The sequence below is a fragment of the Macaca fascicularis genome, chromosome 9 (assembly GCF_037993035.2).
Source record: "Macaca fascicularis isolate 582-1 chromosome 9, T2T-MFA8v1.1".
Lineage (NCBI taxonomy): Eukaryota > Metazoa > Chordata > Mammalia > Primates > Cercopithecidae > Macaca > Macaca fascicularis.
Genome location: NC_088383.1, coordinates 112,460,201 through 112,488,017, shown reverse-complemented (window position 1 = coordinate 112,488,017; position 27,817 = coordinate 112,460,201). Strand labels below are relative to the sequence as shown.

Here is a 27,817-nt window from a genome sequence, read left to right as displayed (position 1 = left end):
CAACTCAGCCTCCTCTTTATCTGCCCAGCCTCCTAATTTAATTCAGTTCCACCCAATAAACATTCCTTAGAATTTATTTTATGCAACCTTCTCTGGGTAAAAAGGGTCCCTTGTCCTCAAGTTGCTGATGGTCAACGGAGGCAACTGACAGCCCCCACTTTCATATTTTATAGGAAGTGAAGTAAAAGAGGACGAGGCGGAGGACAGCCCAGCTCTTCCCTTGCCTGGAACAGCCTTTCCCCTCCCTGCGACATTGCCCTCACCTTGGGCAGCACATTCGTCTCTTCTGCCTCCTCTTTTCCCTCCCGATAGTACACGTCCATAAGGCTGTCGTCCTCCTCTGACGGGCCGGCTTTCTTTGGCTTCTTGCTCACTCTTTCCTGAGAGGTCAGGTGGAAGAATGCCTGGGAGCATCCTCCTGCAGCCCCAGGCGACACCCTCCCTCTGCTCCAGCGGGTGCCCCGTCCCCATGCCCTCGCGGCTGTCCCTCCAGGAGGAGGACAGGCAGCCACAGCCCTCCGCAGGACCTCACCTGCTCACTCCCAGACTCCCGGCGCTCCCGCCCGCCCCGCTTCTGCGCCTGTGGCTTCTGGGGTTGTTGCTTCTCCTTGCTGGGCAGCTCCACCTCCTCCTGCCCCTTCTGGTTCTTCTTCTTGTTCCTTTTCTGATTTTTCTTTTCCCCTTTCTGGTCTCTCTCCTCAGCCTCTGTTTTCCTCTCCTCTTGCTTTGGAAGTGGCCCTTCCAGGGAAGCAGAAAGCAAGTCTGGCTTCCCAGTGTCTCCCGGGAGGAAAGACAGCTCTACCAGGTTCTTCTGGTGGTTAAGGCTATGACAGAGCGAGACAGGGGGAGGTGAAGACACCATAAAAAGCAGAGGGCACAGCAGGCAGCCCAGGCCTTCTTCCTCCTGATCAGCCCACGATTCCGGGCCCTGCCCCATCTGCCTTGGGAGTTCATTCAATATCCTCAAGAATGATTTGCACAATTTTTCATGCTTAGTAGAAAAATACAGGGGGTAGATATGATGCCCCCTCCTCCATCCCCAACAACAGGGGCTATGCAGAGATGAGTTACCACCTGTTTTCACAGGCACTGGGGGAGAAGGCTCCAAACAAAGGCCTTTTACTCATCTGAACACCACTACGCAAGCCATTGTGTTTACAGTTCACCCTGAAATCTCCTCCCAGGGCTCCTGGAGAAAGGGATTTGATTCCCATTACAGAGAGAGCGAGAATGGGAAGGCACCTACCGTAAGACCCTGGCTGTGAGCAGCTTCCCTTCGGGGAGGTGTTTGTTATAAAGCGCTTTCTTGGACGAGCTGTGCTGGGAGACATGTGAGTACCGAGCCAAACCCACAACGGAGGGGCCAAGGCTAAAAGGCAAGAGGCAAGAGTCCTGTGGTCATAAATGCAACAACAGAATTCCAACCAGGCCTCGGGACTTCACTCTCACAGGGACTCAAGTTGTGACAAGGATTTGTGACAGACATAAGTTGCTGGCATTCAGCAGGATAAAGTGGGCTTTGTAAACTAGAAAAAAATCATCAGGCATAATGAAGATATGATTGAGGGCATTTTTTACCCCACATCATGGCATCACAATATATAAATCACAAACTGCTAGGAGAAGAGGAGAAAGTGCAGAAACAGCACGGCAGGGAAGGCTGCAGTATCCGCTGCTTGTAAACATGAGGTGATTTCACAGAATGAATACTTACAAATCATGATCAAACAGTACAACAGAACGTCCACATTTATGTATTTATTTTTAAATTTAAATTTAATTTTTTTAGACACAGGGTATCACTGCCTCTAGGCTGGAGTGCAGTGGCACAATCATAGCTTACTGTAACCTCGAACTTCTGGGCTCCAGCAATCCTCCTGCCTCAGCCTTCCAAGGAGCTGGGACTACAGGCTCATGCTACCACACCTGGTTAATTTTTCAATTTTTTTGTGAGACATGGGGGTCTTGCTTTGTTGCCCAGGCTGGTCTTGAACTCCTGGCCTTCAAAGCAATTCTCTCATCTCGGCCTCTCAAAGTGCTAGGATTACAGGCGTGAGCCACTGTGCCTGGCCCCAGATTTATTTAGAACAGAAATTAGAAATGCCATATTCTTTGTCCAAAACACCAAATAACTAATAACACTTGTTTTAAAAGTATTAGAAAACTTGGAATTTTAAAAACTAGGGGGGACTCATAAACTCTCCTCCCTTTATATTCCCATCAAAGAAGTTGACTGAGGAACACATGGACCCCAGAGCAAGACAGGCTCAGGGAAGGCACTTGGGTCCGGGTGTAGACCCCCACCTCACTCACCGAAAGAACACACCATGTGGCTGGATGGACCCCACGTAGCCCCTCAGAAGCTGCCCTTCCTTAATATCCTGGATGGAGTTAATCTCTGGATCTTCTACTTTGCTTTTCGTCTCCGGGTTTGTTCTAAAGGAATAAAAGGTTTACATGCACATCTTTAACCCCCACTGTCCCATGCCACCCCAATATACCTGCAACCATCATACTTAGTAAATAAGAATATGACTCTGGACCTATCAGTAGGATATAACCTTTAGAGCCCCACTCTACTGTCTCCTAACATCTTGCCAGGCCAGAGGCAGGTACCTGGGAGCCAGCTATATAGAAATGGGGAGAGGCAGACCAAGCCAGAGAGGTCAAACCTAAAGCTTTGGCCTCATTAACATCGATGTCTAACCACAGAGCAAGCTGACCTCAAGCCAACTCCATACATGGCACACTCACCCCTACAATGGAACCCTGGAGGCTAATGCATCCCCCCTCACCAGGACAACCATCTGCAACCTTGGACACCCACATTTGGGTATCTGACCCTTTCCCTGGGAAACAAGAGCCTGAGCAGACAGGATTCTTACGGCAATCTGAACAGCCTCAGCTTTTCTGGGTAAAAGAGGTTCAGGATAAAAAGTGATGAACAGACAAGGTGGGAAGCCCAAAATTCCGTGTCAGATACATGTAGCCTCCCCTCGATCCTGAGTGGGTCTTCCTCCCTTCTTGTTCCAACAACACAGAAACCCACCTGGATGATCGCAGTGACAAAGTCAATACGCTGTCTGCAGTGGACAGGATGTAACATCTGAATGAAGGCAAAAGAGAAGGAAACACTCAATTTTCAGCATCGGTGAACAGCAAAGGGCCTCAGCTTCCTCTCCTCCAGGCTGACCAATAGGCACAAGTGAGGGGACAGGAGACTTTGGTCATGTTTTTTCATTCTGTTGAAAACCTGCTGAGGGACTCTGGACAAGTCACGTCACCTCTGTGGGCTTCAGTTTACTAGTCTATTACATAGAAATAACACGACCCACTCTTCTTGGGGCCAGGTGTAGTGGCTCACACCTGTAATCTCAACACTTTGGGAGGCCAAGGGAGAAGGACTGCTTGAAGCCAGGAGCTCAAGCCCAGTCTGGGCAGCAGAGCGAGACCCTGTCTCTACAAAAAAATTTTTTTTAAAAAGCCAGGTGTGGTGCCACACACCTGTAGTCCCAGCTACTTGGGAGGCTGAGGACAGAGGATTGTTTGAGCCCAAGAATTTGAGGTTGCAGTGAGCTACGATCACACCACTGCCCTCTAGCCTGGGCAACTGAGTAAGACCCTGAGAAAGAAATAAAGAGAAGGAGGGTGGGAAGGAGGGAATAAAAGAAAGTCTCACAGAGGCATACGGTATGTCCTTAAAAGAAGAACAAGCTCTGTGTTAGATCCTGAGAACGTTTGATCTCAGCAGAGAGACACACTAACCCCAGGAGAACATGCCCAAGGGATCAGCTAGGTACTACCGCAGACACACAAGAGCAGTTCAGAGGAGGCGGGTTAGCAAGGCTTCCAGGAGGGACAGCAGGGTTGCATCTCTAAACATTTCATCTAAAATGGCAATTAGTAGTCCCAAACCGTAATATACAGAATCTTAGAGGTAGAAAGGATCTCAGTAACAATCCCCAGTCCAAATTTTCCCACGACAGATGTCTGCCTTTGATAACTTGGCATCACAGCCGTCAGAGCGGGACAGGGCCTCAAGGGGCAGTCTACCTTTAGGCAAGGAATTTATCGTAGGCTTGGCCACAATAAAACACATTTAAAACCACAACCTCATTATCTAAACCTTAAGAGAAACCAGACTCTAGGACTCATTCTTTGTCTTCTCTCAGGCCCTGGGCATGTCTGTGCTGTGCAGTGGTTGTCAGTGGTTGAGAATTTAGGCAGGTAGGTGCTGGTGGCTGGGACAGCTGAGACAGGAGAGGGCAGTTATTTTCCAGTCTCTGCCTCCAAGGGCATCTACTCTACTGTCAGTTGACTACTGGATCCAGCTGAAATCTGTCTCCTCAAGTTTAGTTTATTCAGGCTATTAAAACAGTCTTTAAAACTCGAATTGGCTGGGTGCGGTGGCTCACGTCTGTAATCCTAGCACTTTGAGAGACCAAGGTAGGTGGATCACTTGAGCCCAGGAGTTTGAGACCAGCCTGGCCAACATGGTGAAACCCTGTCTCTACTAAAAACAGAAAAATAAGCCAGGTGTGGTGGCGCAACGCCTGTAATCCCAGGTACTTGGGTGGCTGAGAATCACTTGAACTCAAGAGGCAGAGGTTGCAGTGAGCCCAGATTGTGCCACTGCACTCCAGCCTGGGTGACAGAGCAAGACTCTGTCTCAAAAAAAAAAAAAAAACCCAGAGCTAAGATTGTGACATTGCACTCCAGCCTAGGCAACACAGCGAGACTCTGTCCAAAAAAAAAAAAAAAAAAAAAAAGAAGCCGGGCGTGGTGGCTCACACCTGTAATCCCAGCACTTTGGGAGGCTGAGACGGGCGGATCACGAGATCAGGAGATAGAGACCATCCTGGCTAACACGGTGAAACCCCATCTCTACTAAAAATACAAAAAATTAGCCGGGCATGGTGGTGGGCGCCTATAGTCCCAGCTACACAGGAGGCTGAGGCAGGAGAATGGCGTGAACCCAGGTGGTAGAGTTTGCAGTGAGCCGAGATTGCGCCACTGCACTCGAGCCTGGGGGACAGAGCAAGACTCTGTCTCAAAAAAAAAAAAAAAAAAAAGAAAAAGAAAAAAACAAGAGACCAATTTTTGCTGAACCAATGGCTAAGATACAAATTTAAAATATCCAGTGCCAACAGTGGTATGAGAAATGGACAGTCATATTTACTGTTAGTGGGGACATAAATTAGCACAGTCATTTTGGAGGGCATGTAACCCATCAATTTCACTTCTAGGAATTTATTTACCAAACATACCTGTATTAGTATCCAAACATATGCAAAAGAGCCAGGCACCATGGCTCACGCCTGTAATCCCACCACTTTGGGAGGCCGGGGTGGGCAGATCACCTGAGGTCAGGAGTTCAAGACCAACCTGGCTGACATAGCAAAACCTAGTCTCTATTAAAAGTACAAAAATTAGCCAGGCGTCATGGCACATGCCTGTAATCCCAGCTATTTGGGAGGCTGAGGCATGAGAATTGCTTGAACTTGGGAGAAGGAGACTGCAGTGACCTGAGATCGCGCCACTGCACTCTAGCCTATGCACTGCAATCTGTCACAGTTAAAAAAAAAAAAAAAGACTGTGTCTCGCACCACTGCACTCCAGACTCTATCTTATGCCACTGCACTCTAGCCAGACTCTGTCTCAATTTAAAAAAAAAAACAAAAACCAAATATATGTACAAAGATCCTTCAACATTATTGTCTATCAAAAAACAGTATTGTCTATCAACAGAGAATTGGTCACATAAATTTCAATTAAAAAAAACCCAGAATACTAAACAAACGTTTTAAAATAAGGTAAAAGGACAAAACAGATTTTAATATATTAGCATGGAAAAGGAAAAAAATCCATGATAAACTTCTATGAGAAAAAAACAATATATAAAATGATATTCTATTATTTATATAAAGAAAAACTATATATATGCATTAAAGTCTAGAAAGATAGAAGTCAAAGTACATAATGGCAAAAAGTGGTAGAGAAACAGAGAGGTGACAGAAATTTTCATTTTCTATTTCATAAACCTGTTTTTTCTGATAAAAAGTCATGTATTACAACGACATTTTAAAAAAAATACACCAATTCCACAGACAGGTGAAAAGAGAAAGAACACCTGGCTCACCTGACAACCTTTTGAGGGACGAAGTCTTCCAGGGGCGTCTCGGAGTAGGAGTCACTCACGTGAAATATACTGACTGTTCCTATCTTCCCAAAGGGGAAGGAGACGGTCAGTCCCTCATTGGGAGTCACCTTCACCACTCGGCCCATGGCCACTTCCCCTTCCTCAAGCTTGTGAGGACCTGGTGGAAGAACCAACCTGATTCAGGGAAGAGGAAATGAGCTAAGGGAGGAGCAGGAATGCTGGCCACACACAGGCTGGGGATGGTGGAGGCTGCCCAGACTTGGGGTATCCGGGCTGAATGATCCAGAACCATCTAGACTGAGATCACCCTGTCATGCAGCCAAGAACCCCAGGGCCAAGTGGTAGACAACTCTTTCCCACAGACTTGAGAAAAACACCTGTGTAGGTAAAGGTAACTCAGAGAGTAGCGAAGTAACTGGGCCAGAGCAAAGCCCAAGAGAAGAATTGTTCCAAGAAGGTCCCACACCAGGCTTTCTGAGGATTCCAATACTGAAGGGGTCCTCCAACTTGAGCAAAAGTTGAAAACCCATCCCACCCCTTCCCGCCACTTCCTTTCCCCGACCAGGCACTGTTTCATTCCCACACCTATGAGGGACAGGCATAAGAAGGCCTTGGAGGAATCTGGGCCAACCACGGTGGCCCTCAGGGCCTGGCCAACCCGGAACTTCTTATCTGGATGCTTCAGAACCTGGAAGGATAAGAAAACTCCTGTGAAGCTTGAAGAAAGGCTGTCATTTATCCAAAACCATAGCATTTAAGTCTCCATAGCAAGTATCTCCCAAACCAATCCTTAAATAAGAACAAGGTTCCTTAAACCCACTGTGAACCCATACACCAGACACTGAGCCAAGCTTAGGGGGCTTGGGTCCCCTCTCCAGGGATCTCAAGCACACTGACCTTGAAGCTCAGAGAAGTGAGCAATAAGGGAATTCTCCCCCGGATGTCTGGGGCAATCTCCACCTCAAGCCATTTCTTCACCACATTGTACTGAGGGAAAAAAAGGAACCAGAGTAGGGCAAATACAAATACAAGGTTTCCCGTCATTGAAACTTTCCTAAAACTATAAGGTGGAAAGGGCTCCAATACAATACTTTTCTAAGGAACAGGAATCCACCCTTCCATCCCACTGCCCTTGCCCAACCTCCACTTCTCACCAGCTTCCCTCAGACTCCAGCTCAGAGTCTTTGCCAGCCTAGCAGAATATGCATCTCTCCCAGGGTCTCAGCTGACCAGGAAGCAAGAGAGACTCCAGAGATGACCTCAAGCTGGAGAACCAATCCCACAGACCTCTGTAGCCTCCTCCAAGCTCAGCTGTGTCCAGTGATTGTTAACCATCTCCAGGGGCCAATTTTTTATTTCTAAACCAATTTGGATCCTTCACTATTTATGCAGTGTCTTGCCCTAAATACGCACTCCAGTTTTCTCTTTTTCTTGAGACAGAGTCTCGCTCTGTCTCCTAGGCTGGAGTGCAGTGGTGGCAATCTCGGCTCACTGCAATCTCCACCTCCTGGGTTTCAGTGATTCTTCTGCCTCAGCCTCCAGGGTAGCTGGAATTAGAGGCACATACACCAGGCACAGCTAATTTTTTTGTATTTTTAGTAGAGACGGGGTTTCACCATGGTGGCCAGGCTGGTCTCGAACTCCTGACGTGAAGTGATCCGCCCACCTCGGCCTCCCAAAGGGCTGGGATTACAGGCGTGAGCCACCGCGCCCGGCCATAAATACGTACTCAAATTTTCAAGTCAATTTAACAAATCATTTATCAAGCAGCTTCTGTGTACATGGCATCATAGTGATAAATAAAAGCCAGGACCTGCCTTCAAGGAGATTACAGCCTACAAACAGTAAGTCAAATCAGTATGCAAATAACTGCAACAGCAAGCAACATGTAGGAAGTACAACATGCTACAGTAACTAGTAAAGGGGGAAGGTTATCTGTGCTGAAGCTTGAAGGGCAGTAGACAACTGGAATAGAAGGTACTCCAGATGTAGAAACCAGCACAAATAAAGACAGGAAGGGAAAAAGACAGAGAAGCTTTTCAGAATAACTGCCACATAAGGTGCACGGAGAGTCAGATTATGAAGAGCCTTATCTGCTACGCTAAGGCATCTGGGGCATATGAATGTCTATAGACAATAGGTAACTGAAGGGATCAAGCATCAGTGACGATCATGCTCAGAGATGCTCATCAAAGAGGAATCTGGCAACAATGGAGAGGTGTTATTCTTCAAGGTCAAACCCAATCCAGCCGCCTCACCTATGTTTCAACCAGTACAGGTTGCTTTCTTTCCTTTTTGAACTCCTGTTCCAGTTGGGGTTGGAACACATAATCTGGCACCCAATTTCATGTTGTTTTACAGTGCACATGAACTTCATGAAAAGCATGAATCTAAAATCCAAATTATATACATTTATATTCTAAATCTTGCCCTATATTTTGCTTTCCATTTCTACAATTAATCTACCAATATATTGAATTATGAGCTGCTTGCTAATCGTGTGTAAGCCGTATTTTAGCTCCCTAATTAGACCAGAAGTTCTTTAGTGGCAGAGGCCATGTACTGTCTCCCACAAACCCAGCATGGTAGCACAGACTCAAATGCGTTTCTCTGCTAATGGCTTTTTTCTCCAATGTCACGATTGTTTCTTCTGAAAGAAGAATGACATCTCATTGCCGAGTGGCAAAACTTCTTACCTTCTTTAAGAAGCAAGTAACAGTCTGGCCGGCCTGGTACTGTTTAATCTTCTCCACAGGGCTAACAGAGTGAGTGTTAAGAGCAGTGTGGCCATCCTCCAGCTCACTGTTTGCAGAAAGGAAATGTAAAGAGTAAACCCAGCACTGGATAAGACTTCGAGTTTGAAACCATCTCTCCCAAGTGGCTATGGATTGACTGTACAGGACTCCCCTACTCACACCCACCCTCCAAGGCCGTTTCACTCCTCAAAGGGGAATGTCCACAATACTGGCCCAAGGCTAATCTTTTCCATTTCATTCACCTACCTATGAACAAGCTGCTTTTAAAGAAGGTAGCCCACAATAGCCTTTATAAACTCAGGAAACAAAATTGTTTTACTTCTTTCATAATACTTTGTTGCTTTAGTTTGCAAAACTGCATTCAAAAATTCTCTCACTGAATTTGACAACTGTGTGTGTTCAGCAGGGTAGATATTAGGCCCATTTTATGCTATTAAACCAGTAGTTAAAGTCAGGGCTTCTGACTCAAAATCCAGGGCTCTCTGCCCTATGCTACCCTTCCATTAGCATTTTCTTGATTTTCTTTTTTTTTTTTTTTTTAATAAAAGGAGCATTCATTTTTTTTTCTTTTTTTTGAGACAGAGTCTTGGTTTGTCACCCAGGATGGAGTGTGGTGGCACAATCTCGGGTCACTGCAACTTCCACCCCCAGGTTCAAGTGATTCTCATGTCTCAGCCTCCCAAGTAACTGGGATTACAGGCACCTGCCACCACACCTGGCTAATTTCTTTGTATTTTTAGTAAAGACAAAGCCACCATGTTGGCCAGGCTGGTCTCGAACTCCTGACCTCAAGTGATCTACTGGCCTTGGCCTCCCAAAGTGCTGGGATTATGGATGTCAGCCACGGCACTCAGCCTTTTTCTTTTTTCGTCTCAGAAAAGCCACAAAGGGATGTAGCCTGAAAGTTACCGGTCCACAATCACTTCGAAGGAATCACAGAACTGCCACCCCTACTTACCAATTCAAATAATTTCTAAGCCCAAATGAACCAAACTCACCAATAAAATGCTACAAGTAATGTTAGTAAATCTGTAAAATACAATAGCAAGTGCTCCCTAATGTAGAAAATGGGAACTTTCCTATCTAGTAAAGTAAGAATTGACCCAGCACTCTGGGAGGTCACGGCAGGCACGTCACCTAAGGTCAGGAGTTTGAGACCAGCATGGCCAACATGATGAAACCCTGTCTCTACTAAAAATACAAAAAATTAGCTGGAGGCTGGGTGCTGTGGCTCACGCCTGTAATCCCAGCACTTTGGGAGGCCGAGGCGGGTGGATCACGAGGTCAGGAGTTCAAGACCAGCCTGGTCAACATAATGAAACCCCGTCTTTACTAAAAAATACAAAAATTAGCCAGGCGTGGTGGCGGGTGCCTGTAGTCCCAGCTACTCGGGAGGCTGAGGCAGGAGAATGGCATGAACCCGGGAGGCAGAGCCTGCAGTGAGCCAAGACTGCACCACTGCACTCCAGCCTGGGCGACAGTGCGAGACTCCATCTCAGAAAAAAAAAAATTGGCCAGGCGCAGTGGCTCACGCCTGTAATCCCAACACTTTGGGAGGCTGAGGCGGGTGGATCACAAGGTCAGGAAATCAAGACCATCCTGGCTAACACAGTGAAACCCCATCTCTACTAAAAATACAAAAAATTAGCCAGGCGTGGTGGCAGGTGCTGTAGTCCCAGCTACTCGGGAGGCTGAAGCAGGAGAATGGCGTGAACCCGGGAGGCGGAGCTTGCAGTGAGCCGAGATTACGCCACTGCACTCCAGCCTGGGTGACAGAGTGAGACTCTGTCTCAAATAAAAAAAAAAAAAATTATCTGGGCGTGGTGATAGGTGCCTATAATCCCAGCTACTCAGGAGGCTGAAGCAGGAGAATCACTTGAACCTAGGAGGTGGAGGCTGCAGTGAGCTGAGGTTGTGCCATTGCACTCTAGCCTGGGCAATAAGAGCAAAACTCCGTCTAAAAACAAAAAGAGAGAAAGGACTTGAATAGACATTTCTCCAAAGAAGATATACCAACGGCCAACAAGCAAATGAAAAGATGCTCAACATCACCAATTATCACAAAAAGCAAATTAAAGGCACAATGAGATATCACCTTATACCCATTAGGATGGCCACTATTAAAAAAAAAAAAAGAAAGAAAATAACAAGTGTTGGCAAGGATGTAGAGAAACAGAAACCCTTGTGCACAGTTGATGAGAATGTAAAATGGTGCAGCGATTATGGAGAACAGTATGGAAGTTTCTCAGAAAAACAGAATTACCATACAATCCAACGATTCCACTTATAGGTGGAATATACTCAAAAGAACTGAAATCAGGATCACAAAGAGATATTTGCACACTCATGTTCAAACAATAGCCAAAAGGCACAAGCAACCTAAATGTCCATTGACCAATGAGTGGATAAACAAAATGTGGCATATATGTACAACGGAATATTATTCAGCCTTGAAAAGACTGGATATGCCAGACACAGTGGCTCATGCCTGTAATCCCAGCACTTTGGGAGGCCGAGGCAGGCAGATTGCCTGAGCTCAGAAGTTTGAGACCAGCCTGGGCAACAAGGCAAAACTCAATCTTTACAAAAAAAAATTAGCCAGGCATGTTGGTGCATGCCTATAGTCCCAGCTACTCGGGGGGCTGAGGCAGGGGGATCACTTGGGCCCAGAAGGTCAAGGCTGTAGTGAGTCATGATCACGCCACTGCACTCCAGCCTGGGTGACAGAACAAGACCCTGTCTCTAAAAAAAGAAAAAAGACAAGACAGGACATTCTGACACATGCTGCAAAATGGATAAACCTTGAAGACGTTACACTAAGTGAAATAAGCCAGTCACAAAAGGATGCATACTGTCTGTGTTCCACTTATATGAGGTACCTAGAATAGTCAGATTCACCGGGATTGAAGGGGAAATGGTGGTTGCCAAGGGCGGAAGAGAGGGAGAAGCAGAGTTGCTGTTCAACAGGTATAGTTTCAGTCACGCAAAACAAAAAGCTTCTAGAGATTTGCTGTACAACATGCATTTAGTTAACAATATTGTAATGTACATCTGAAAACTGTTAAGAGAGTAAATGTATGTGTTGTTACTGTAATTTTTTTAAATGACAGATGAGGACACAGAGACATATGAAAGGAAGACCATGTGAAGACATGGGGAGAAGATGGCCATCTGTAAGACAGGGAGAGAGGCCTTAGAAGAAACAAAACCTGTCAACATCTTGACCTCAGACTTCTAGCCTCCAAAATTGTGAGAAAACAAATTTCTGTTATTTAAACCAAACCAAACCAAACCCACCACATATACAGGTATGTGTTATCCTTTGTTCTTTTCCTGAAGTGATTTGAAACTTCCTCTGCAAAAAGAGCAACCCCTGAAAAAACCAGGCTTGGCAGTACTAAATGGGGACCGATGAGAAAACTCACTGGCTAACAGGAGTGCCAGAGACACCTTCTAACACTCCTGAATGGCCTTGCCTCTTTCCTCCCAGCCCTCCAGAGGAGTAAGCAGGTAAGATGAATCTTACCCTTGAGTGCCCCCAACACCTCTGAACTCAGCTCTAGAACAGACAGCATTCTCTTTCTGCACCAGTTCTGCACGAGATCCCCATACAAAATGGGAAATAAAAATACAGCTACAATTCCTCCGTTAAGTCAAAACCATCAGTTAAATGTTTTTCATCCCGACTTCAAAATATTTATTTTAAAACATAAGCATGAGAAATTCACTATGTTTCTCAAGAGCCTTAAGATTAAAACAAGTCACAGTACAACAAAGGTCCATGGAGGAAGTGGAAGATGTCTGGCCATCTGTCTGGGAGTGTGTCTGGCCATCTGTCTATCTGTTATTATAACTCTACATCTCCCACCTCCTTAACAAATCCACTGAATTCCTGACGTGGCCCACTCTGCTACAGCCAAGTACCCCCACTCTGGCTCATACCATAGTCTTCCAACACCAGCAGTGTTAATGAGGGGTTCCCTCAGTACTCTTAGGATCAAAAAACATTTAGGATCTCAGTGTTCCCACAGAGTCCACTGACTCATCCCCTGTGTATTTGTTAATTTAAGATATCTATCCTTAGTTTGAATAAACTACTTAACCTCAACCCTAATTAAGGGTTTAATTAAAACAAGACATCACATGTCAGAGGTGAAGATACTGCAGGCTGAAACCATTAATATGAAGAGGTTTCTTCATTTTCCAACAAAGACTGGAGGGTAAACACAATCAAAATCTACAAAACTAAGGAAACCACAGAGTTAACAAATAGGAATGTAATTCATCCCCCAAATCTTATTATTCTGAAACTTTAGTTTAGGGCTTACTTTGAAGTCCCAAGTGTTATTAGCATCTGAAACTCAATGTGCCAGGAATATTTCCTTTGTGTTTTTTTTTTTTTCTTTTGAGACGGGTTTCGCTTTTGTTGCCCAGGCTGAAGCACAACGGCAAGATTTCGGCTCACTCCAACCTCGGTCTCCCAGATTCAAGTGATTCTCCTGCCTCAGCCTCCCAAGTAGCTGGGATTACAGGCGCCCGCCACCACACCCAGCTAATTTTGTATTTCTAGTAGAGACGGGGTTTCACCATGTTGGTCAGGCTGGTCTGGAACTCCTGACCTCAAGTAATCTACCTGCCTCAGCCTCCCAAAGTGCTGGGATTACAGGTGAGCCAGTGTCTGGCCCTGGAAATTACTCTGGAGGCTGTTCTGTAAATCTCTAGGTGCCTAAGATTTACAACCTGGATGGATCTCAGGACTGAGCCGCAGAGCCTTTCTTAATTAAGGTCATACGCATCTAGCTTTATTCACTAAGGGTCTATCAATCTGAGAGGCTGGGTTCTTTTAGAGAACTCCTCGTTCTCCTCCCCACATGGTATCTTACGGAACACTCTTCTCTACAGAATCTACCCCAGCATGACCTGAAATTCTAGCTCAGCTTCCAGCCCACCAAGCAGTCGTCCAGGTTGAAATAACAGATATATTTTGCTTATTTAGGGAATTACTGGGTTATAGAAAATTGGGTTGAGAGTAAAAATGTTTCTTTTTGTGACATGCTGACAAACAGAACTGAAACCAGGCTTTAAACTGGTAATTAAAACCTGTACACAGCTTTTGCATTAATTTTCATATGATCCCTCTAGCCCTAAGAGAACCAAATACCCCCACTGGAGAAACAAGAAAACTTGGACAGAGAAAGGCAAAAATAAATCCTAACACTGGTAAAATCAAGATTCTAACTCAGGATTCCTAATTCCAAAGCCCAGTGCTCCTTCCATGAGACAGTGCTGCTAACGTCCCCCTCACCTTGGCCGAACACTCAGCTCCGGGATGGTTCGAACAAATCTGGGGTGACTTATTGGGAGAAACCTGGAGAAACAAATAAGCTGAATCATTTCTCTTCATCTCTGTAACACAGTAATCTGTAGGTCAGGATTTCTCTCTACTCTCCACCAAACCAAGCTCACAAAAGCACCCTGTTCCACTGTCACACCACCACTGAAGGGAGATGTGTCAGGCTGAAAGTTTCCATCCCCAATCTTTGCAGTTAATAGTAAGGAGTAGGTTCATCTGATCCTTTTTTTTTTTTTTTCCTTCTGGGACAAAGTCTCACTCTGTCACCCAAGCTGGAATAGCCTCAACCTCCTGGGCTCAAGCAATCCTCCCAGCTCAGCCTCCCAAGTAGCTGGGACTATAGGTGTATGCCACCATGCCCGGCTAATTTTTATTTTTATTTTTTGTAGAGATGGGGTCTCACCATGTTGCCCAGGCAGGTCTTGAACTCCTGGGCTCAAGTTTTCCACCTCCCTCATCATCTCAAAGTGCTGAGATTACAGGGATCAGCCACTACACCCAGCCTCATCCGATTTTTTTTTTTTTTTTTTTTTTTTGAGACAGAGTCTCACTCTCTTGCCCAGGCTGGAGTGCAATGGCATGATCTCAGCTCACTACAACCTCCGCCTCCCGGGTTCAAGTGATTCTCCTGCCTCGGCCTCCCGAGTAGCTGGGACTACGGGCATTGTGCCCGGCTAGTTTTTGTTTTTTCAGTAGAAGGGGTTTCACCATATTGGCCAGGCTGGTCTCGAACTCCTGGCCTCAGGTGATCCACCAGCCTCACAAAGTGCTGGAATTACAGGCGTGAGCCACTGTGCCTGGCCTGATCTTTTAGGACTGTCATATCAGATCCTGAAAACAATTTTCCTTACAGTCTATACACTCCAATTCTTTCGTTCTAAAAATAAAGAAACTGAGGTCTTTATTTAGAGGATAAATGATTTACTGAAGACCCCACAGTTGGCTACTGAAATTAATACACAAATTATTGGCCAGACTTTGAATTCTTTTTTTGCTGTTCTTGTTATAGCAGTAATTTCTGCTACAGTAACATGTGGCACAAGATTTAAAGCAAATGAGGATAATTAAGGTGGGATGTGGAGAATGGATTATGACAACGGCAGATGTATACAGCACAGTAACCGAGGCAGGCAACTCACTAGGCAAAGAACAGACTACACATTCTCTCTTTCAGTCTTCACCATGGCCCTACAAGGTAGTCGCTACCATGATTCTCATGTTACATATTAAGAAAATAGGCCGGGCGCGGTGGCTCACGCCTATAATCCCAGCACTTTGGGCGGCCGAGGTGGGTGGATCATGTCAGGAGATTGAGACCATCCTGGCTAACACGGTGAAACCCCGTCTCTACTAAAAATACAAAAATTTAGTTGGGCGTGGTGATGGGCGCCTGTAGTCCCAGCTACTCGGGAGGCTAAGGCAGGAGAATGGCATGAACCTGGGAGATGGAGTTTGCAGTGAGCCAAGATCGTGCCACTGCACTCCAGCCTGGGCGACAGCGAGACTCTGTTTCAAAAAAAAAAAAAAAAATTAAGAAAATAAAATTTGGAGTCAAGTAGCTACTGCCACATGGTCACAGTTAATCTAGAATTCAAACCCGGGTTTGACTCCGAACCCGTTCTTAACAACCACACCATATATTCCACATTTTTAAGAAGAATCATGCACTGTAATCCCAGCACTTTGGGAGGCAGAGGTGGGCGGATCACAAGGTCAGGAGATGGAGACCATCCTGGCTAACACGGTGAAACCCCATCTCTATTAAAAACACAAAAAGTTAGCCGGACATGGTGGCAGGTGCCTGTAGTCCCAGCTACTTGGGAGGCTGAGACAGGAGAATGGCATGAACCCGGGAGGTGGAGCTTGCAGTGAGCCAAGATCACGCCACTGCACTCCAGTCTGGGCAATAGAGCAAGACTCCGTCTCAAAAAAAAAAAAAAGAATCATGCAAAACAATTCTTTGGTGAATGCCTTTTGTTAACTAAAAGAGAATCTGACTTACATGCAACTTTTTGGAGCCCGCCTACTTTCCCGGTCCTCCCTCAACAACAATCTCCCCTTGAAGTCAGGCCACCCCCGCGAGCCTCCATACTTGAATGTCTTCATGTCTCGCCCACCAATCACTCGGGCAGTGACCGTCTTCCCAACCTTCAGTTTGGTAGTAGGAGAGATGCCCTCTGGAACATCATCTAGAATGTGGGAGGCATGGATACAGCCAATGATGCCATCTTCCAGAGTCACAACCACATGGGTGGGCTTAATGGACTTGACAGTCCCTGTCACCATGTCCCCGATGGAGAGGGTGTGCTTCTTTACGGTTCCTACAGTCAGAGCTGGATCCACTTCTTCATCCTCATCAACTGTCTCAGAGTCCTTCCGGGTCGGCCTCATGGTCCTCTTGGCAGCCGGCCCCTCCACAGCCAAAAGAAGGCCAGTCACTCCTGGTTCTGTGGTCTTGAGGGTTAGGGAGACACCCTGTCCCACCTGCAACTTCTCTGAGTCAAAGCGGAAGGTGTCGTTGAGGTGAGAGGTAAGGGAGAAAGCTGCCAGGTGGCCAGTCTCTACCAAGGAGGCAATGGCAAACGACTTCTCCAAGTGCTGCACAATCGCCTGGTGTTCGCTGCCTTTCCTCAGCTAGAAGAGAGAAAAGCAACCATCCCTGCTTTCCTGTTTACACAGCATGGTCACTCACTCATGGCCCCACTGGGCAGGGTATAGCTAAGGAAACCCTCTGAGGTCCCAAGGCTAGGGAACCCAAGGCTGGTCTGAGCTGGAACAGACTAGCCTTCACTCCCTGGACCTAGCTTTCTCTCCTGTACACTAAACTCATGGGGCTGCCTCTGAATTACCTTGGCTTGGTTTTGTTTTGCTTTCAACTTAAATTGCAAGACCGTATCCTAGATCTACTAAATCTGAATTTTACAAGTTATTGAGATAATTCTGATGCACAGCCTTGCAACCTCTAACAGCTCTCTCAGCTTATAGACATTGTGGTTCCTGACTCTGTCCTGCAGCTCCCCATCCCCAATTTAATCACTCTTCCACCCAAGCAATGAATAGAGTCATTACTGAGAGCTTATTGTGTGCAAGGCACCTAACCTCTCTTTCCTCAGAATCCAAATTGTGCTCATGCTCTTGTATGCCCGTTTCCCTCAGGTGATAAAATGGTACAGGGTCCTGCTAGAAAACTGAATGAGAGGTTAGTATTGCTTTCCATTCTCTCTCTGTCTGTTCTAAACTATTAATACTGTAAGCAACTAGAAATTAAGGATTGTATCTATACTGTACCATACTCTATGCAACTAGGTGCCTAATAAGTGCTTTAGACAATAATCAAATATATTCATCACCCAGAGAAAAATAATAATTTTGAGATTTCCCTCAAACCCATTCTTATGTCACACACAAGTGTCCAGAAGACAAGGCAGATGAGGGTGTGGACGCACAGCCTGGAGATCTGAACTGCCCACAGATATGCTGTTCGGCTCATGCCAAACTTATTTTAAAAAAATAAGTTTCTAACATTTTCAGCTTTTATTTCAAATAAAAATCCAAATTCTGCCTTCTCTTAAAAATCAAGCAGCAGGCCGGGCGCGGTGGCTCAAGCCTGTAATCCCAGCACTTTGGGAGGCCGAGACGGGCGGATCACAAGGTCAGGAGATCGAGACCATCCTGGCTAACACGGTGAAACCCCGTCTCTACTAAAAAAAATACAAAAAACTAGCCGGGCGAGGTGGCGGACGCCTGTAGTCCCAGCTACTCGGGAGGCTGAGGCAGGAGAATGGCGTGAACCCGGGAGGTGGAGCTTGCAGTGAGCTGAGATCCGGCCACTGCACTCCAGCTTGGGTGACAGAGCGAGACTCCGTCTCAAAAAAAAAAAAAAAAAAAATCAAGCAGCAGTAGCCCCAGATATTCCCACCTGGCAACAATTGGGCAGGACTAAACAGTCTCAGCCCCATGCGGGCTGGGCATGCACTCCTGAGCTTGTCAGAGTCCCAGGCCAGCCACTCCCTACCCACACAGCCAGCTCCACTCCTGCACTATTTATTTGTTTGGCCCTAAAGATGGAATGCCCATGTAACTTATCACCAGAACCAGAATAGAAATCAGCACTATGAACCACACCAGGATGAGAGGTCTAAACCGGGGGTGTCCTGGATCCATCCAGACATAGGGCTACCTCACTACAGGCATCTGAGTTGGAATTCCTGAACTGGAAGTGTGGGGTTGAAGGGTACATCATGTGAAACCACGAAAATGGAAGTCAGAAGCAAGCTTACCTTTTTAGCTTTTCTATTCACCAAGTCCTGGTGAAGGGAAACGTGCACTTCCAACTTCAAAAGATCAACATTTAAGATCACAACCTTTTTTTTCTGCCCAGATTCCACCTCCTGCCCTGCAGTGCAGAACCACAGTGTGATTATCCTTCTGGAACAGGGTGAAGGGACAGCAGCACCTCTCACGTGTAGTTGCTACCCCTTAGATCCAAGAAAGCAGAGAGGACACACGTCCTGGGTCCATGCGGGCCATAATTAGGGAAACCAAGGGTCTATCGCCCATAGTTCAAGCTCAGGTGGGCCTTAATTTACGTAACCTAATATATAAAAATCTAGATTTACCCTATTGTAACAATTAAAGGATTCGTACCTAAGCCTCTGCATTCACTCAAGGTAGGCATGCCAAAAATCTCTACCAAATCAACTCATCTACCCTAAGTATTTAGAAATTCTATATCCAGGAGAGGGAGCAATGGGCAAAGGGTCCTCCCACCAACCACAATGGGTAAGACAGAAGCACTCACCTGCGCGATGGTATCTGCTGGCTCTCAGGACCAGGTCGGGCACCGGACCCCCACTGAATACCACAGAGCCATCTTCCAACACCTCCTGCACCACTAGGTCAAGGAACATTCCTGGGGTCATCTCAGCCAGTGTCTGGATCAACACAGAGTCTGCCAGAGACCCGAAGGAAACACGGATTAGTACCATGAAACAACACTCCCACTGTTCTTTTCCTCTGGCAGTGTGCTGTCACCATGGAGGACAGTGGAGCACTGGAACCACTGACAAGGTAAAATCACTTTTTGCAAAAATGTTCAGTATCCACGAAAACTCTTGTCACAGGCAGACAGACCTAAGCCCCTTGCTAATCCTACCTGACCATAATTCAAGGGAGTAGCCAACAAACACCAGGAAGACAGGCTTTCCTTCGGTTTCTGAATTTTCACTGTCCCCTCTCAAGCCTCCTGCTATGAAATTCCATTAAAGTTACAACAATCCGGCCGGGCACGGTGGCTCACGCCTGTAATCCCTGCACTTTGGGAGGCCGAGACAGGCGGATCACGAGGTCAGGAGATCGAGACCATCCTGGCTAACATGGTGAAACCCGTCTCTACTAAAAAAAATACAAAAAACTAGCCGGGCGCGGTGGCGGGCGCCTGTAGTCCCAGCTACTCGGGAGGCTGAGGCAGGAGAATGGCGTAAACCCGGGAGGCGGAGCTTGCAGTGAGCCGAGATCCGGCCACTGCACTTCAGCCTGGGCGACAGAGCGAGACTCCGTCTCAAAAAAAAAAAAAAAAGGAAAAAAAAAAAAAGTTACAACAATCCCACACAATGGTTCAAAGTCTAAGAGGGTCAGAATAATAACCCCTTACAAAGCCTGGCAGGTCCCAGTTCCATTTCATCTGCTGAATAAAGGAATGAAAGGTGAAAAGGTGAGTGAATTCACAACAAATGCAAATATAAAGCCACAGAACTAAGGGAAACTTTGACTCTGGACTGGCAGTGGGGAGAAGGGGACATCTAGGATGCTCGTAATGGCCTTTATCTTAAAGGGGTGTAACATAAACACTGATTAAGCTGCACACGTAATAACTATGCACTATGGCTGGGCGCAGCAGCTCACACCTGTAATCCCAGCACTTTGGGAGGCCAGGGCAGGTGGATCACGTGAGGTCAGGACTTTGAGACCAGCCTGGCCAACATGGCGAAACCCTGTCTTCTCTAAAAATACAAAAATTAGCCAGGTAACTAGCCGGGCGAGGTGGCGGGCGCTTGCAGTCCCAGCTACTCGGGAGGCTGAGGCAGGAGAATGGTGTAAACCTGGGAAGCGGAGCTTGCAGTGAGCTGAGATCCGGCCACTGCACTCCAGCCTGGGTGACAGAGCGAGACTCCGTCTCAAAAAAAAAAAAAAAATTAGCCAGGCATGGTGGCGGGTGCCTGTAATCCCAGCTACTCCAGAGGCTGAGGAAGGAAAATCGCTTGAACCTGGGAGGTGGAAGTTGCAGTGAGCCAAGATCACACTACTGCACCCCAGCCCAGGTGACAGAGTGAGACTTGGCCTCGATAATAATAATAATAATAATAATGTGTACTTTATGCAGGTCATACTTCCATTAAAAAAAAAAAAGTTAACCAAAAAAATTTTTTCTTATGTTCTGGGAAGCCCAGCAACTCACCTAACAGGTGTAATTTACAACGCATACTCCCACCCCTGGCCCGCCTCCCCTGCCCCACAGGTGCCCCACCTCGGTTGCTCATCAGGCTGCGCACGCCCTGCAGCTCCTCCAGGCACTGACTCAGGAGGAGGAGGCTGGTGGTAGCCAAGTCCCCCAGAGCACAGTCCGACAGCCGCAGTGACAGCAGCATTCGCTGCTTCTCCTCATCCACATTGGTCACCTTTGCTGCTACTGTCTGGCCCTCAACAAAGTGGTCACTTGTGGAGGTTACAAATTTGTCACTCATGATCTGAAGAGAAGAACAGGCAGGAGATGAGAAGAGGAAAGGTCTTCATTAAGACAACCCACTTGATGTCCCCAGAAAGGGGGATATGAGTGGGGGGAAATGGGGCCCAGGAAGCTCCCCCAAGCCCTCTCTGAACACAGCTCTACTCCCCTTCCATAAAAACAAAGCCTCCAGATTGGCTGGGAGCGGTGGCTCACGCCTGTAATCCCAGCATTCTGGGAGGCTGAGGCGAGTGAATCACGAGGTCAGGAGTTCCAGACCAGCCTGACCAACATGCTGAAACCCCGACTCTATTAATAATACAAAATTGGCCGGGCGCGGTGGCTCACGCCTGTAATCCCAGCACTTTGGGAGGCCGAGGCGGGCGGATCACAAGGTCAGGAGATCGAGACCATGGTGAAACCCCGTCTCTACTAAAAATAGAAAAAATTAGCCGGGCGCAGTGGCGGGCACCTGTAGTCCCAGCTACTCGGGAGGCTGAGGCAGGAGAATGGCGTGAACCTGGGAGGCGGAGCTTGCAGTGAGCCGAGATTGCGCCACTGCACTCCAGCCTGGGCGACAGAGCAAGACTCCGTCTCAAAAAAAAAAAAATAATACAAAAATTAGTCAGGAGTGGTGGCACGCACCTGCAATCCCAGCTACTTGGGAGGCTGGGGCAGGGGAATCACTTGAATCTGGGAGGCGGTGAGCGGAGATTGCACCACTGCACTCCAGCCTGGGCGACAGAGTGAGACTCCATCTCAAAAAAAAAAAAACAAAAAACAAACAAACAAAAAAACCAGAGCCTCCAGGAGAGGGCACTCGGGCAAGAAGGCACGTTCACGGCAAGCCAGGCAGACACCAGGGCTGTCCTCACCCCAACAACCCACGGGAACCCTCTGCCCCTCACTGGGCTTGTTTCAGGGGCCCTCCCCTCTGCTACCATTTTTAAAATGTTTCTGGCAGGGGATGCAAATGAGATTTTCCCAGGTAAAACACCAGGGAGACAGGCCTACAGAGGGGAAGAAATACTGATGAACGATCTGCGGCAGCAATCAGCTGCACGCCATTTGCTCGACTATCTTCCATGACTTTGGTGAGTCCCATCCCCGCCCAGGCCTCAGCTGATATGCCGGGTACACTAGGAGGCTCCGCTAGGGGACTGCTGGGATTGTTCCCATCTGAAAAGTGCATGGGAACTTGGGGGTGGGGGGCGGGTAATAATTTCAAGGACATTCTGGTCCCTTAACACCTGAAAAACCTCAGAAGTCTGCAAAACCTGTACTCAGTAGCTCAGGATGATCAATTTCCCTGTCTAAATGTGCTGAGAATAAAAACAAGTGCAGTCATCTTCACATTGGAGACCAAGGCCTTCAATGTGTAGTGTGGAGTGGGAAAGGAGTCCCTTCCTCCAGATGGTCACACAGCTGGGCAGGAGGAACATGGGCCAAAAGCTCAGCTGCACTCACCCCTCCCAGGTGCCTTTATGTCACACACACCTTAAGTGGTGCCCCTGAAACTCTTTCAAAAGAGTAAAGTATCCTTGGCCGGGTGCGGTAGCTCACACCTGTAATCACAGCAGTTTGGGAGGCCAAGGCGGGTGGATCACTTAAGGTCAGGAGTTCAAGACCAGCCTGGCCAACATGGTAAAACCCTGTCTCTACCATTCAAAAAAAAAAGCTGGGCATGTTGGTGGGTGCCTGTAATACCAGCTACTTGGAAGGCTGAAGCAGGAAAATCGCTTGAACCCAGGAGGCAGAGGTTACAGTGAGCAGAGATCACACCACTGCAATCCAGCCTGGGAGACAGAACGACACTGTCTCAAAAAAATAATAAATAAATAATAAGAAGAAGAATGAAATACAAAAAATAAAAAAAAGAATATTCCTCCCCACCCGCCCTCAGGTTCTGTGACCTTGTATTTCTCCTCAAAGCCCTTGTACATGGAGTTGAACTTACAGCTTTTGGGGCCAGTCCGCTAAGACCTGAGGGGAACTGGATGAACACGCCATAGTCCTTGATGCTCTTCACAAAACCAATGAGCAGCATTCCGGGATGAATTTCTGAGAAGTTCCTGGGATCCTGGCCACCTTCTACTGTGGAGACCAAGGCCGGCTTCCTGCAAAGAAGCTAGTGGTACTTCATCAAGGAATGTTCCAGAAAGGGCAGATGAAATGTCCATCTCTCCCATCTCCTTTCTCCACAGAGAAAGACAGAACTGCAGGCTGACCTCTGCTCCTACAGCAATTCTCTAAGTGTGCAGACCAGCAGCATCAATATTGCCTGAAACCTGGGAGAAATGCAGGTTCTCAAGCACCACCCAGACCTACTGAATTAGAAACTTTGGTGTGACTCAGCCATCTGCATGGCCCAACTGCACACTACAGCTGAGAATCACGGTTTTATTCCATTCCCGATTCACTAATCTGCAGATTACTAGAGGAGACCAAAAAGGGATGGCTCATCCCCCTGGTCTGACAGCTGGATCAGCCATCACACAATCCTCTACTACTCCCTCTTCACACTGATGAACTCATTTTCCCTCCTCTGCCCGTTTTTACTCCAAGGAGAATGAACTTTACATTCTGTGAGCAGAAGCTCCTTCAAAGAACCTATGCAAAGACCAAAGGGAATGTTCCTGAGCCTATAGCCCTGGGGGGAGAAGGCACATAGTGAAAAAAAAAGAGGAAAGGGGGACAGACGCCACCGTATTAATTGTTCTAATCCAAGGGGCAAGCACTGAAAGCCCCCAAAATGCTAGATGTGCTCCCAAGCAGCCCACTGGGCCTCCTTCTCCAGCCCCCTAGAGTCCCCCTCTCTATGAACTTTCAGGCTACTCCACCCTGACCAACAGCATCTGCTGGCAGCACTTACTCAGGCCTGCTCTTACTTTCCACAGCACAGGCTTCGTCACTGGTTTGGTTTTGTGGAGGTATTTCTGAGGTCAAATAGCTGTCTTTTCCCCATGGGGTTTCTAACTAATTTCCCCAGAATTTCCCATCCAAGCGCCCATGGCCCCTCACCTTCCTCTGTTCCACAGATACCAGTCAAGGATACAACATGCCCCTCGCTCTGGCTCAGACACAGGACTCGGTGAAGGATGTCACCTGCCTGGAGCCAATGATGTAACAATGGGCCGTTGGCAACGTGGTCCGACAGATGAGATGTGGGGAGGAAAGCACGGATGTTGTGCGGCAGGACAGCCACCTCCAGCCCATCTTTGGTCTTCTCTAAAACCTTCACATCTACCAACTACCCAGGGAAGAGAAAGACAAAAATCGCACTTGTCATGAACAGAGAACAACCTGGTCTGGATCAGGCAGGGCTTGGAGGCATCAAACTCCGGCACCAAGGATCACTAAGAGGCAGCTTTCTTCCAAACACCACTCACCACCCCAACTACCCAGCATGCATGCACGTGCACATGCACGAGGACTCATGTGTGGACCCATCACACTCCTCTCTCAAGTCCCTCCACGGAGCCCCAGGAAAGCCAGAACTGCAGGTTGGCCCTAGGGACCCAAGAGGAAAGAGGTCAGCAGCCCACTGCTGAAAAGCCTCACTGTAACAGGACTTTTGTGGACAGCTTCCATTTGTTCTGACACACAGGAAGGAATGCATATGACGTCCTCTCTCAAGAACCCCTCTAGCCCCAAAATCTTATCGAGCTACCTCTATCTTTCCGCTTCATGGGTTCCAATACACCATGTGTTAGTGGTGCCCTGCTCTCTGCCACTGTAACATAAAATAGCTTGTCCAGAAAAGTCCAGGTACCTGCCCAATGTTAATGGCTTTTCCTTTCTTCTGACTGTGTCCTGCAGGCTCTTTCTTTGGCTCTGGATCACTTGACAGCTTGAAGGATAAGAGCATCCTCTCTTTGGATGGCTCACAGTTCAACACAGCAACCTTCACCACCTGGCAAGAAACCACACAGGCTTGGCCAACTCCTCCCAGCAGGCCTTGCAGGCCCTGCAGCATGCCCTCCACTAGTGCTGCAGAGGCCTTGAGAGATCTACCAAGCCTTTGGATCAGATCAGAAGGTGGTGAAAAGAAGAAATGCACTGAGAACTACACAATCTCCCAGGGCAGGCTTTGGGATAAACAGAAGACATAAATAACTTTTTTTGTACCATCCAAGTCTTAAAAATTATTTTTCTCTCTGAGGTGATGGAGATAATTACCCTGGTTTGATCATTACATATTGTAAGCATGTATTGAAATAACACATGGTGGCCAGGCTTAGTGGCTCAGGCCTGTAATTCCAGCACTTTGAAAGGCCAAGGTGGGCTGATTGCTTGAAGCCAGGAGTTCGAGACCAGCCTGGCCAAAACGGCGAAATCCCATCTCTACTAAAACTACAAAAATTAGCTGGGTGTGCCGGCACATGCCTGTAGTCCCAGCTACTTGGGAGGCTGAAGCTCGAGAATCGCTTGAGCCTGGGAGGTGGAGGTTGCAGTGAGCTGAGATCACGCCATTGCACTCCAGCCTGGGTGACAGAGGGAAACTCTGTCTTGAAAAAAATAAAAAAGAAAAGAAAAAAAAAGAAATATCACATTGTACCCCATAAACATGTACAATTATTATCTATCCATTTAAAGTCGTTTAAAGGAATAAAAAAGTGTTTTTCCTAGTGATACCAAGACTCACTAGTTTTACAGCACTGCCCCCGTGTGGTGACAGTGACCTCACAACAATTTCTGATACCAGAGGCACAGGTTTATTACAGGTAAAGACTGACCTCTTCCATGCGTGCCTGAGACCCATCAGCTTGTCAGCTTCTGCTGAACCCGCCGAGGCTTTCTCCCTGTTGTGTTCCCTGTCTCCTCCATTTAGCCAGCTCATACCCACTGCCCCATGTGCTCTCTTCCTCAGCCTCTTAAAGGCAGCCCTACTACTCTTAAAGGCAGCCCTACTACTTACTGCTCCTTCATATTTGTGTTTGTGGGGTCACCACTTCTAGGGGAAGGGTTACCTGGCCAGTGTAAAAAACTCTCTCCGGGTCAGGGATATACTCGGTACTGAGCTCATGCTTGGGCACCAGTCCCTGCACATTGTTGTAGAACTTCACAATGCAGCCATAGTCCTTGACCCTGATGATGAAGCCATGTGTCTGCAGACCAGGCTTGGCATCGGCATAGCAGGTAATGACAGGTAGTTTGGACTCAACCAGGGTTTTTTTCAGGGTCATCATCAGCTTCTTGGCTTCAGGGTCACAAAGCAAAACCTAGGGGAGGGACATAGGCTGTCAAGTTATCTGTTACCATGAGAGCCACTGAGCTGGTCTCTGCAACCTCTTAAACCCAAAAGCCATGGGGCCATTCCCCAAGAACCTGCTATAGCTTTTCCTATAATCAACTCAGTGGCAGATTCTTCTTGCTTCCTGCTGTATGACAATCTGCAGCATACAAATCACTATTTCAAATGTAATTGCTCCCATAAATTGCTGCACACTACCCTCTCCTGACCATGAAGCAACATTCCCGGCACCTCTGTGGAGTCTTGGTTACACTAACTTCTACACCATCTTGGCTCCTTCCTAGTGGGCTTTGCATCTAGTCTAACAGAACCAATGATGAACCAATTTACCACCTTAGTACTGCTGTTTATTAGCTATCAAATAAGATGGAGATGCAACTGTCTTTCAACCCCTCAGAAGGTCATCTCCTTAAAGACAGAAAAACTCTGTTTAACTCTTGATCCCACTACTGTAAAATTTTGCACCAATGGGCAATCATTACCTCTGCTGAGTCAATAATGATGAAATAAAATGAATACAGGAAAATCTGACATGCTAAGTGCCTGCTCATGGAGCACTCCGTGTGCATCATCATACTGGAGCTTCACAACTCTATGAGGCTTTCCGTGGGATTCGAGCCTTTGTCGTAACTCACCCATGTTTTCGCAGCTTTGCTAGGGCTATTTCTGTGCCTGGAACACACCCTTTGCTCTCCCCAATCTCCCAAATCCTACCTATCCTTTCTAGTTCGAGTGCCACCTCTGCCAGAAATCTAGAAAACGTTATTGTCATACAGAGCTGACATTCAAAAACTGGTTCTGCCGTTTATTAGCTGTGTGACTCTGGGCAAGACAGTTGGCTTTCCTAAGCTTTAATTTTCCCACCTGCAAAATGAAAATAATAGTACTTAATTGTTAGGGTCGTTTCAAGGATTAAATGAAATAATGCCTGTCACATGCCTAGCATAGAAACTGCCACAGAATACCTGTTAGTGGCAGTCGCTATTGATAACGTCAACAATTCTGGCTGCTCCAGCCCACCCTCGCCTCCCCTTTCTCAGGTGTGACCACAGCACACCACCTGCACCAAGCCACATGGCAAAAGATCACAGGCTGGCTTGCTCTCTCTTCATGTATGAATATTTTAACTCCCAATTATACTACACAAAACAGGGACTCACTTTTCTCTTCCCAATGCCAGGTACAGTACTAGACACACTACAGACATTACACACTCACTTTGTGGAAAAAGGCAGAAACTTCAGTTGAGAACTGCTCTCTTCCCATCTAGCCAAAATCCCAAGAGACCCTTCAGGAGGCTCACCCGGCACTTGACCTCATCCCCAATGTGGTACTTCTTCTCTGGATTCTTCATCAGGATGTCAGCCAGGTGCATGGGAGGTACCAGGCCCCTCATCTGCTCGCCCACCTTCACCAGCATCCCATATGACTTTATGGTTAGCACTATGCCCTAGAGAGTCCAAAGATAAGCTGCCTCAATGTCTCAAGAATGGCCTTTCCCCCACCTCTTACAAGGCATGTCACACCTCCCCTTCACAGCCACCTTCCTGGGCTAACTGTGCCTGTTATT

General features: G+C 47.1%; 1 protein-coding gene and 1 long non-coding RNA gene across 4 annotated transcripts in view; one reads left to right on the top strand and one right to left on the bottom strand.

Annotated features, from left to right (window-relative positions):
• PDCD11 (programmed cell death 11) overlaps nucleotides 1–27,817 on the bottom strand; it is a 53,525-nt gene that overhangs the window by 5,177 nt on the left and 20,531 nt on the right. For 2 of the 3 annotated variants that reach the window (XM_005566347.5, XM_005566348.4), the window contains exons 12-30: nucleotides 27,551–27,697; nucleotides 25,964–26,215; nucleotides 24,766–24,906; nucleotides 24,049–24,243; nucleotides 22,951–23,121; nucleotides 20,796–21,015; nucleotides 19,071–19,220; nucleotides 18,550–18,665; nucleotides 16,362–16,903; nucleotides 14,222–14,284; nucleotides 8,857–8,962; nucleotides 7,058–7,147; nucleotides 6,746–6,848; nucleotides 6,140–6,317; nucleotides 3,050–3,106; nucleotides 2,314–2,436; nucleotides 1,247–1,369; nucleotides 533–824; nucleotides 264–380 (exon numbers count right to left, since the gene is read on the bottom strand). In XM_005566347.5, the coding sequence (XP_005566404.3) occupies nucleotides 264–380; nucleotides 533–824; nucleotides 1,247–1,369; nucleotides 2,314–2,436; nucleotides 3,050–3,106; nucleotides 6,140–6,317; nucleotides 6,746–6,848; nucleotides 7,058–7,147; nucleotides 8,857–8,962; nucleotides 14,222–14,284; nucleotides 16,362–16,903; nucleotides 18,550–18,665; nucleotides 19,071–19,220; nucleotides 20,796–21,015; nucleotides 22,951–23,121; nucleotides 24,049–24,243; nucleotides 24,766–24,906; nucleotides 25,964–26,215; nucleotides 27,551–27,697 (3,186 nt within the window). Of the gene's footprint in view, nucleotides 1–263; nucleotides 381–532; nucleotides 825–1,246; nucleotides 1,370–2,313; nucleotides 2,437–3,049; nucleotides 3,107–6,139; nucleotides 6,335–6,745; nucleotides 6,849–7,057; nucleotides 7,148–8,856; nucleotides 8,963–14,221; nucleotides 14,285–16,361; nucleotides 16,904–18,549; nucleotides 18,666–19,070; nucleotides 19,221–20,795; nucleotides 21,016–22,950; nucleotides 23,122–24,048; nucleotides 24,244–24,765; nucleotides 24,907–25,963; nucleotides 26,216–27,550; nucleotides 27,698–27,817 lie in introns of all 3 variants that reach the window. The other variant, XR_012418188.1, reaches the window with a different exon arrangement.
• LOC141407736 (uncharacterized) lies at nucleotides 12,027–12,575 on the top strand. The gene is made up of 2 exons (XR_012418191.1): nucleotides 12,027–12,165; nucleotides 12,256–12,575. It is a non-coding gene; the product is annotated as an uncharacterized lncRNA (long non-coding RNA).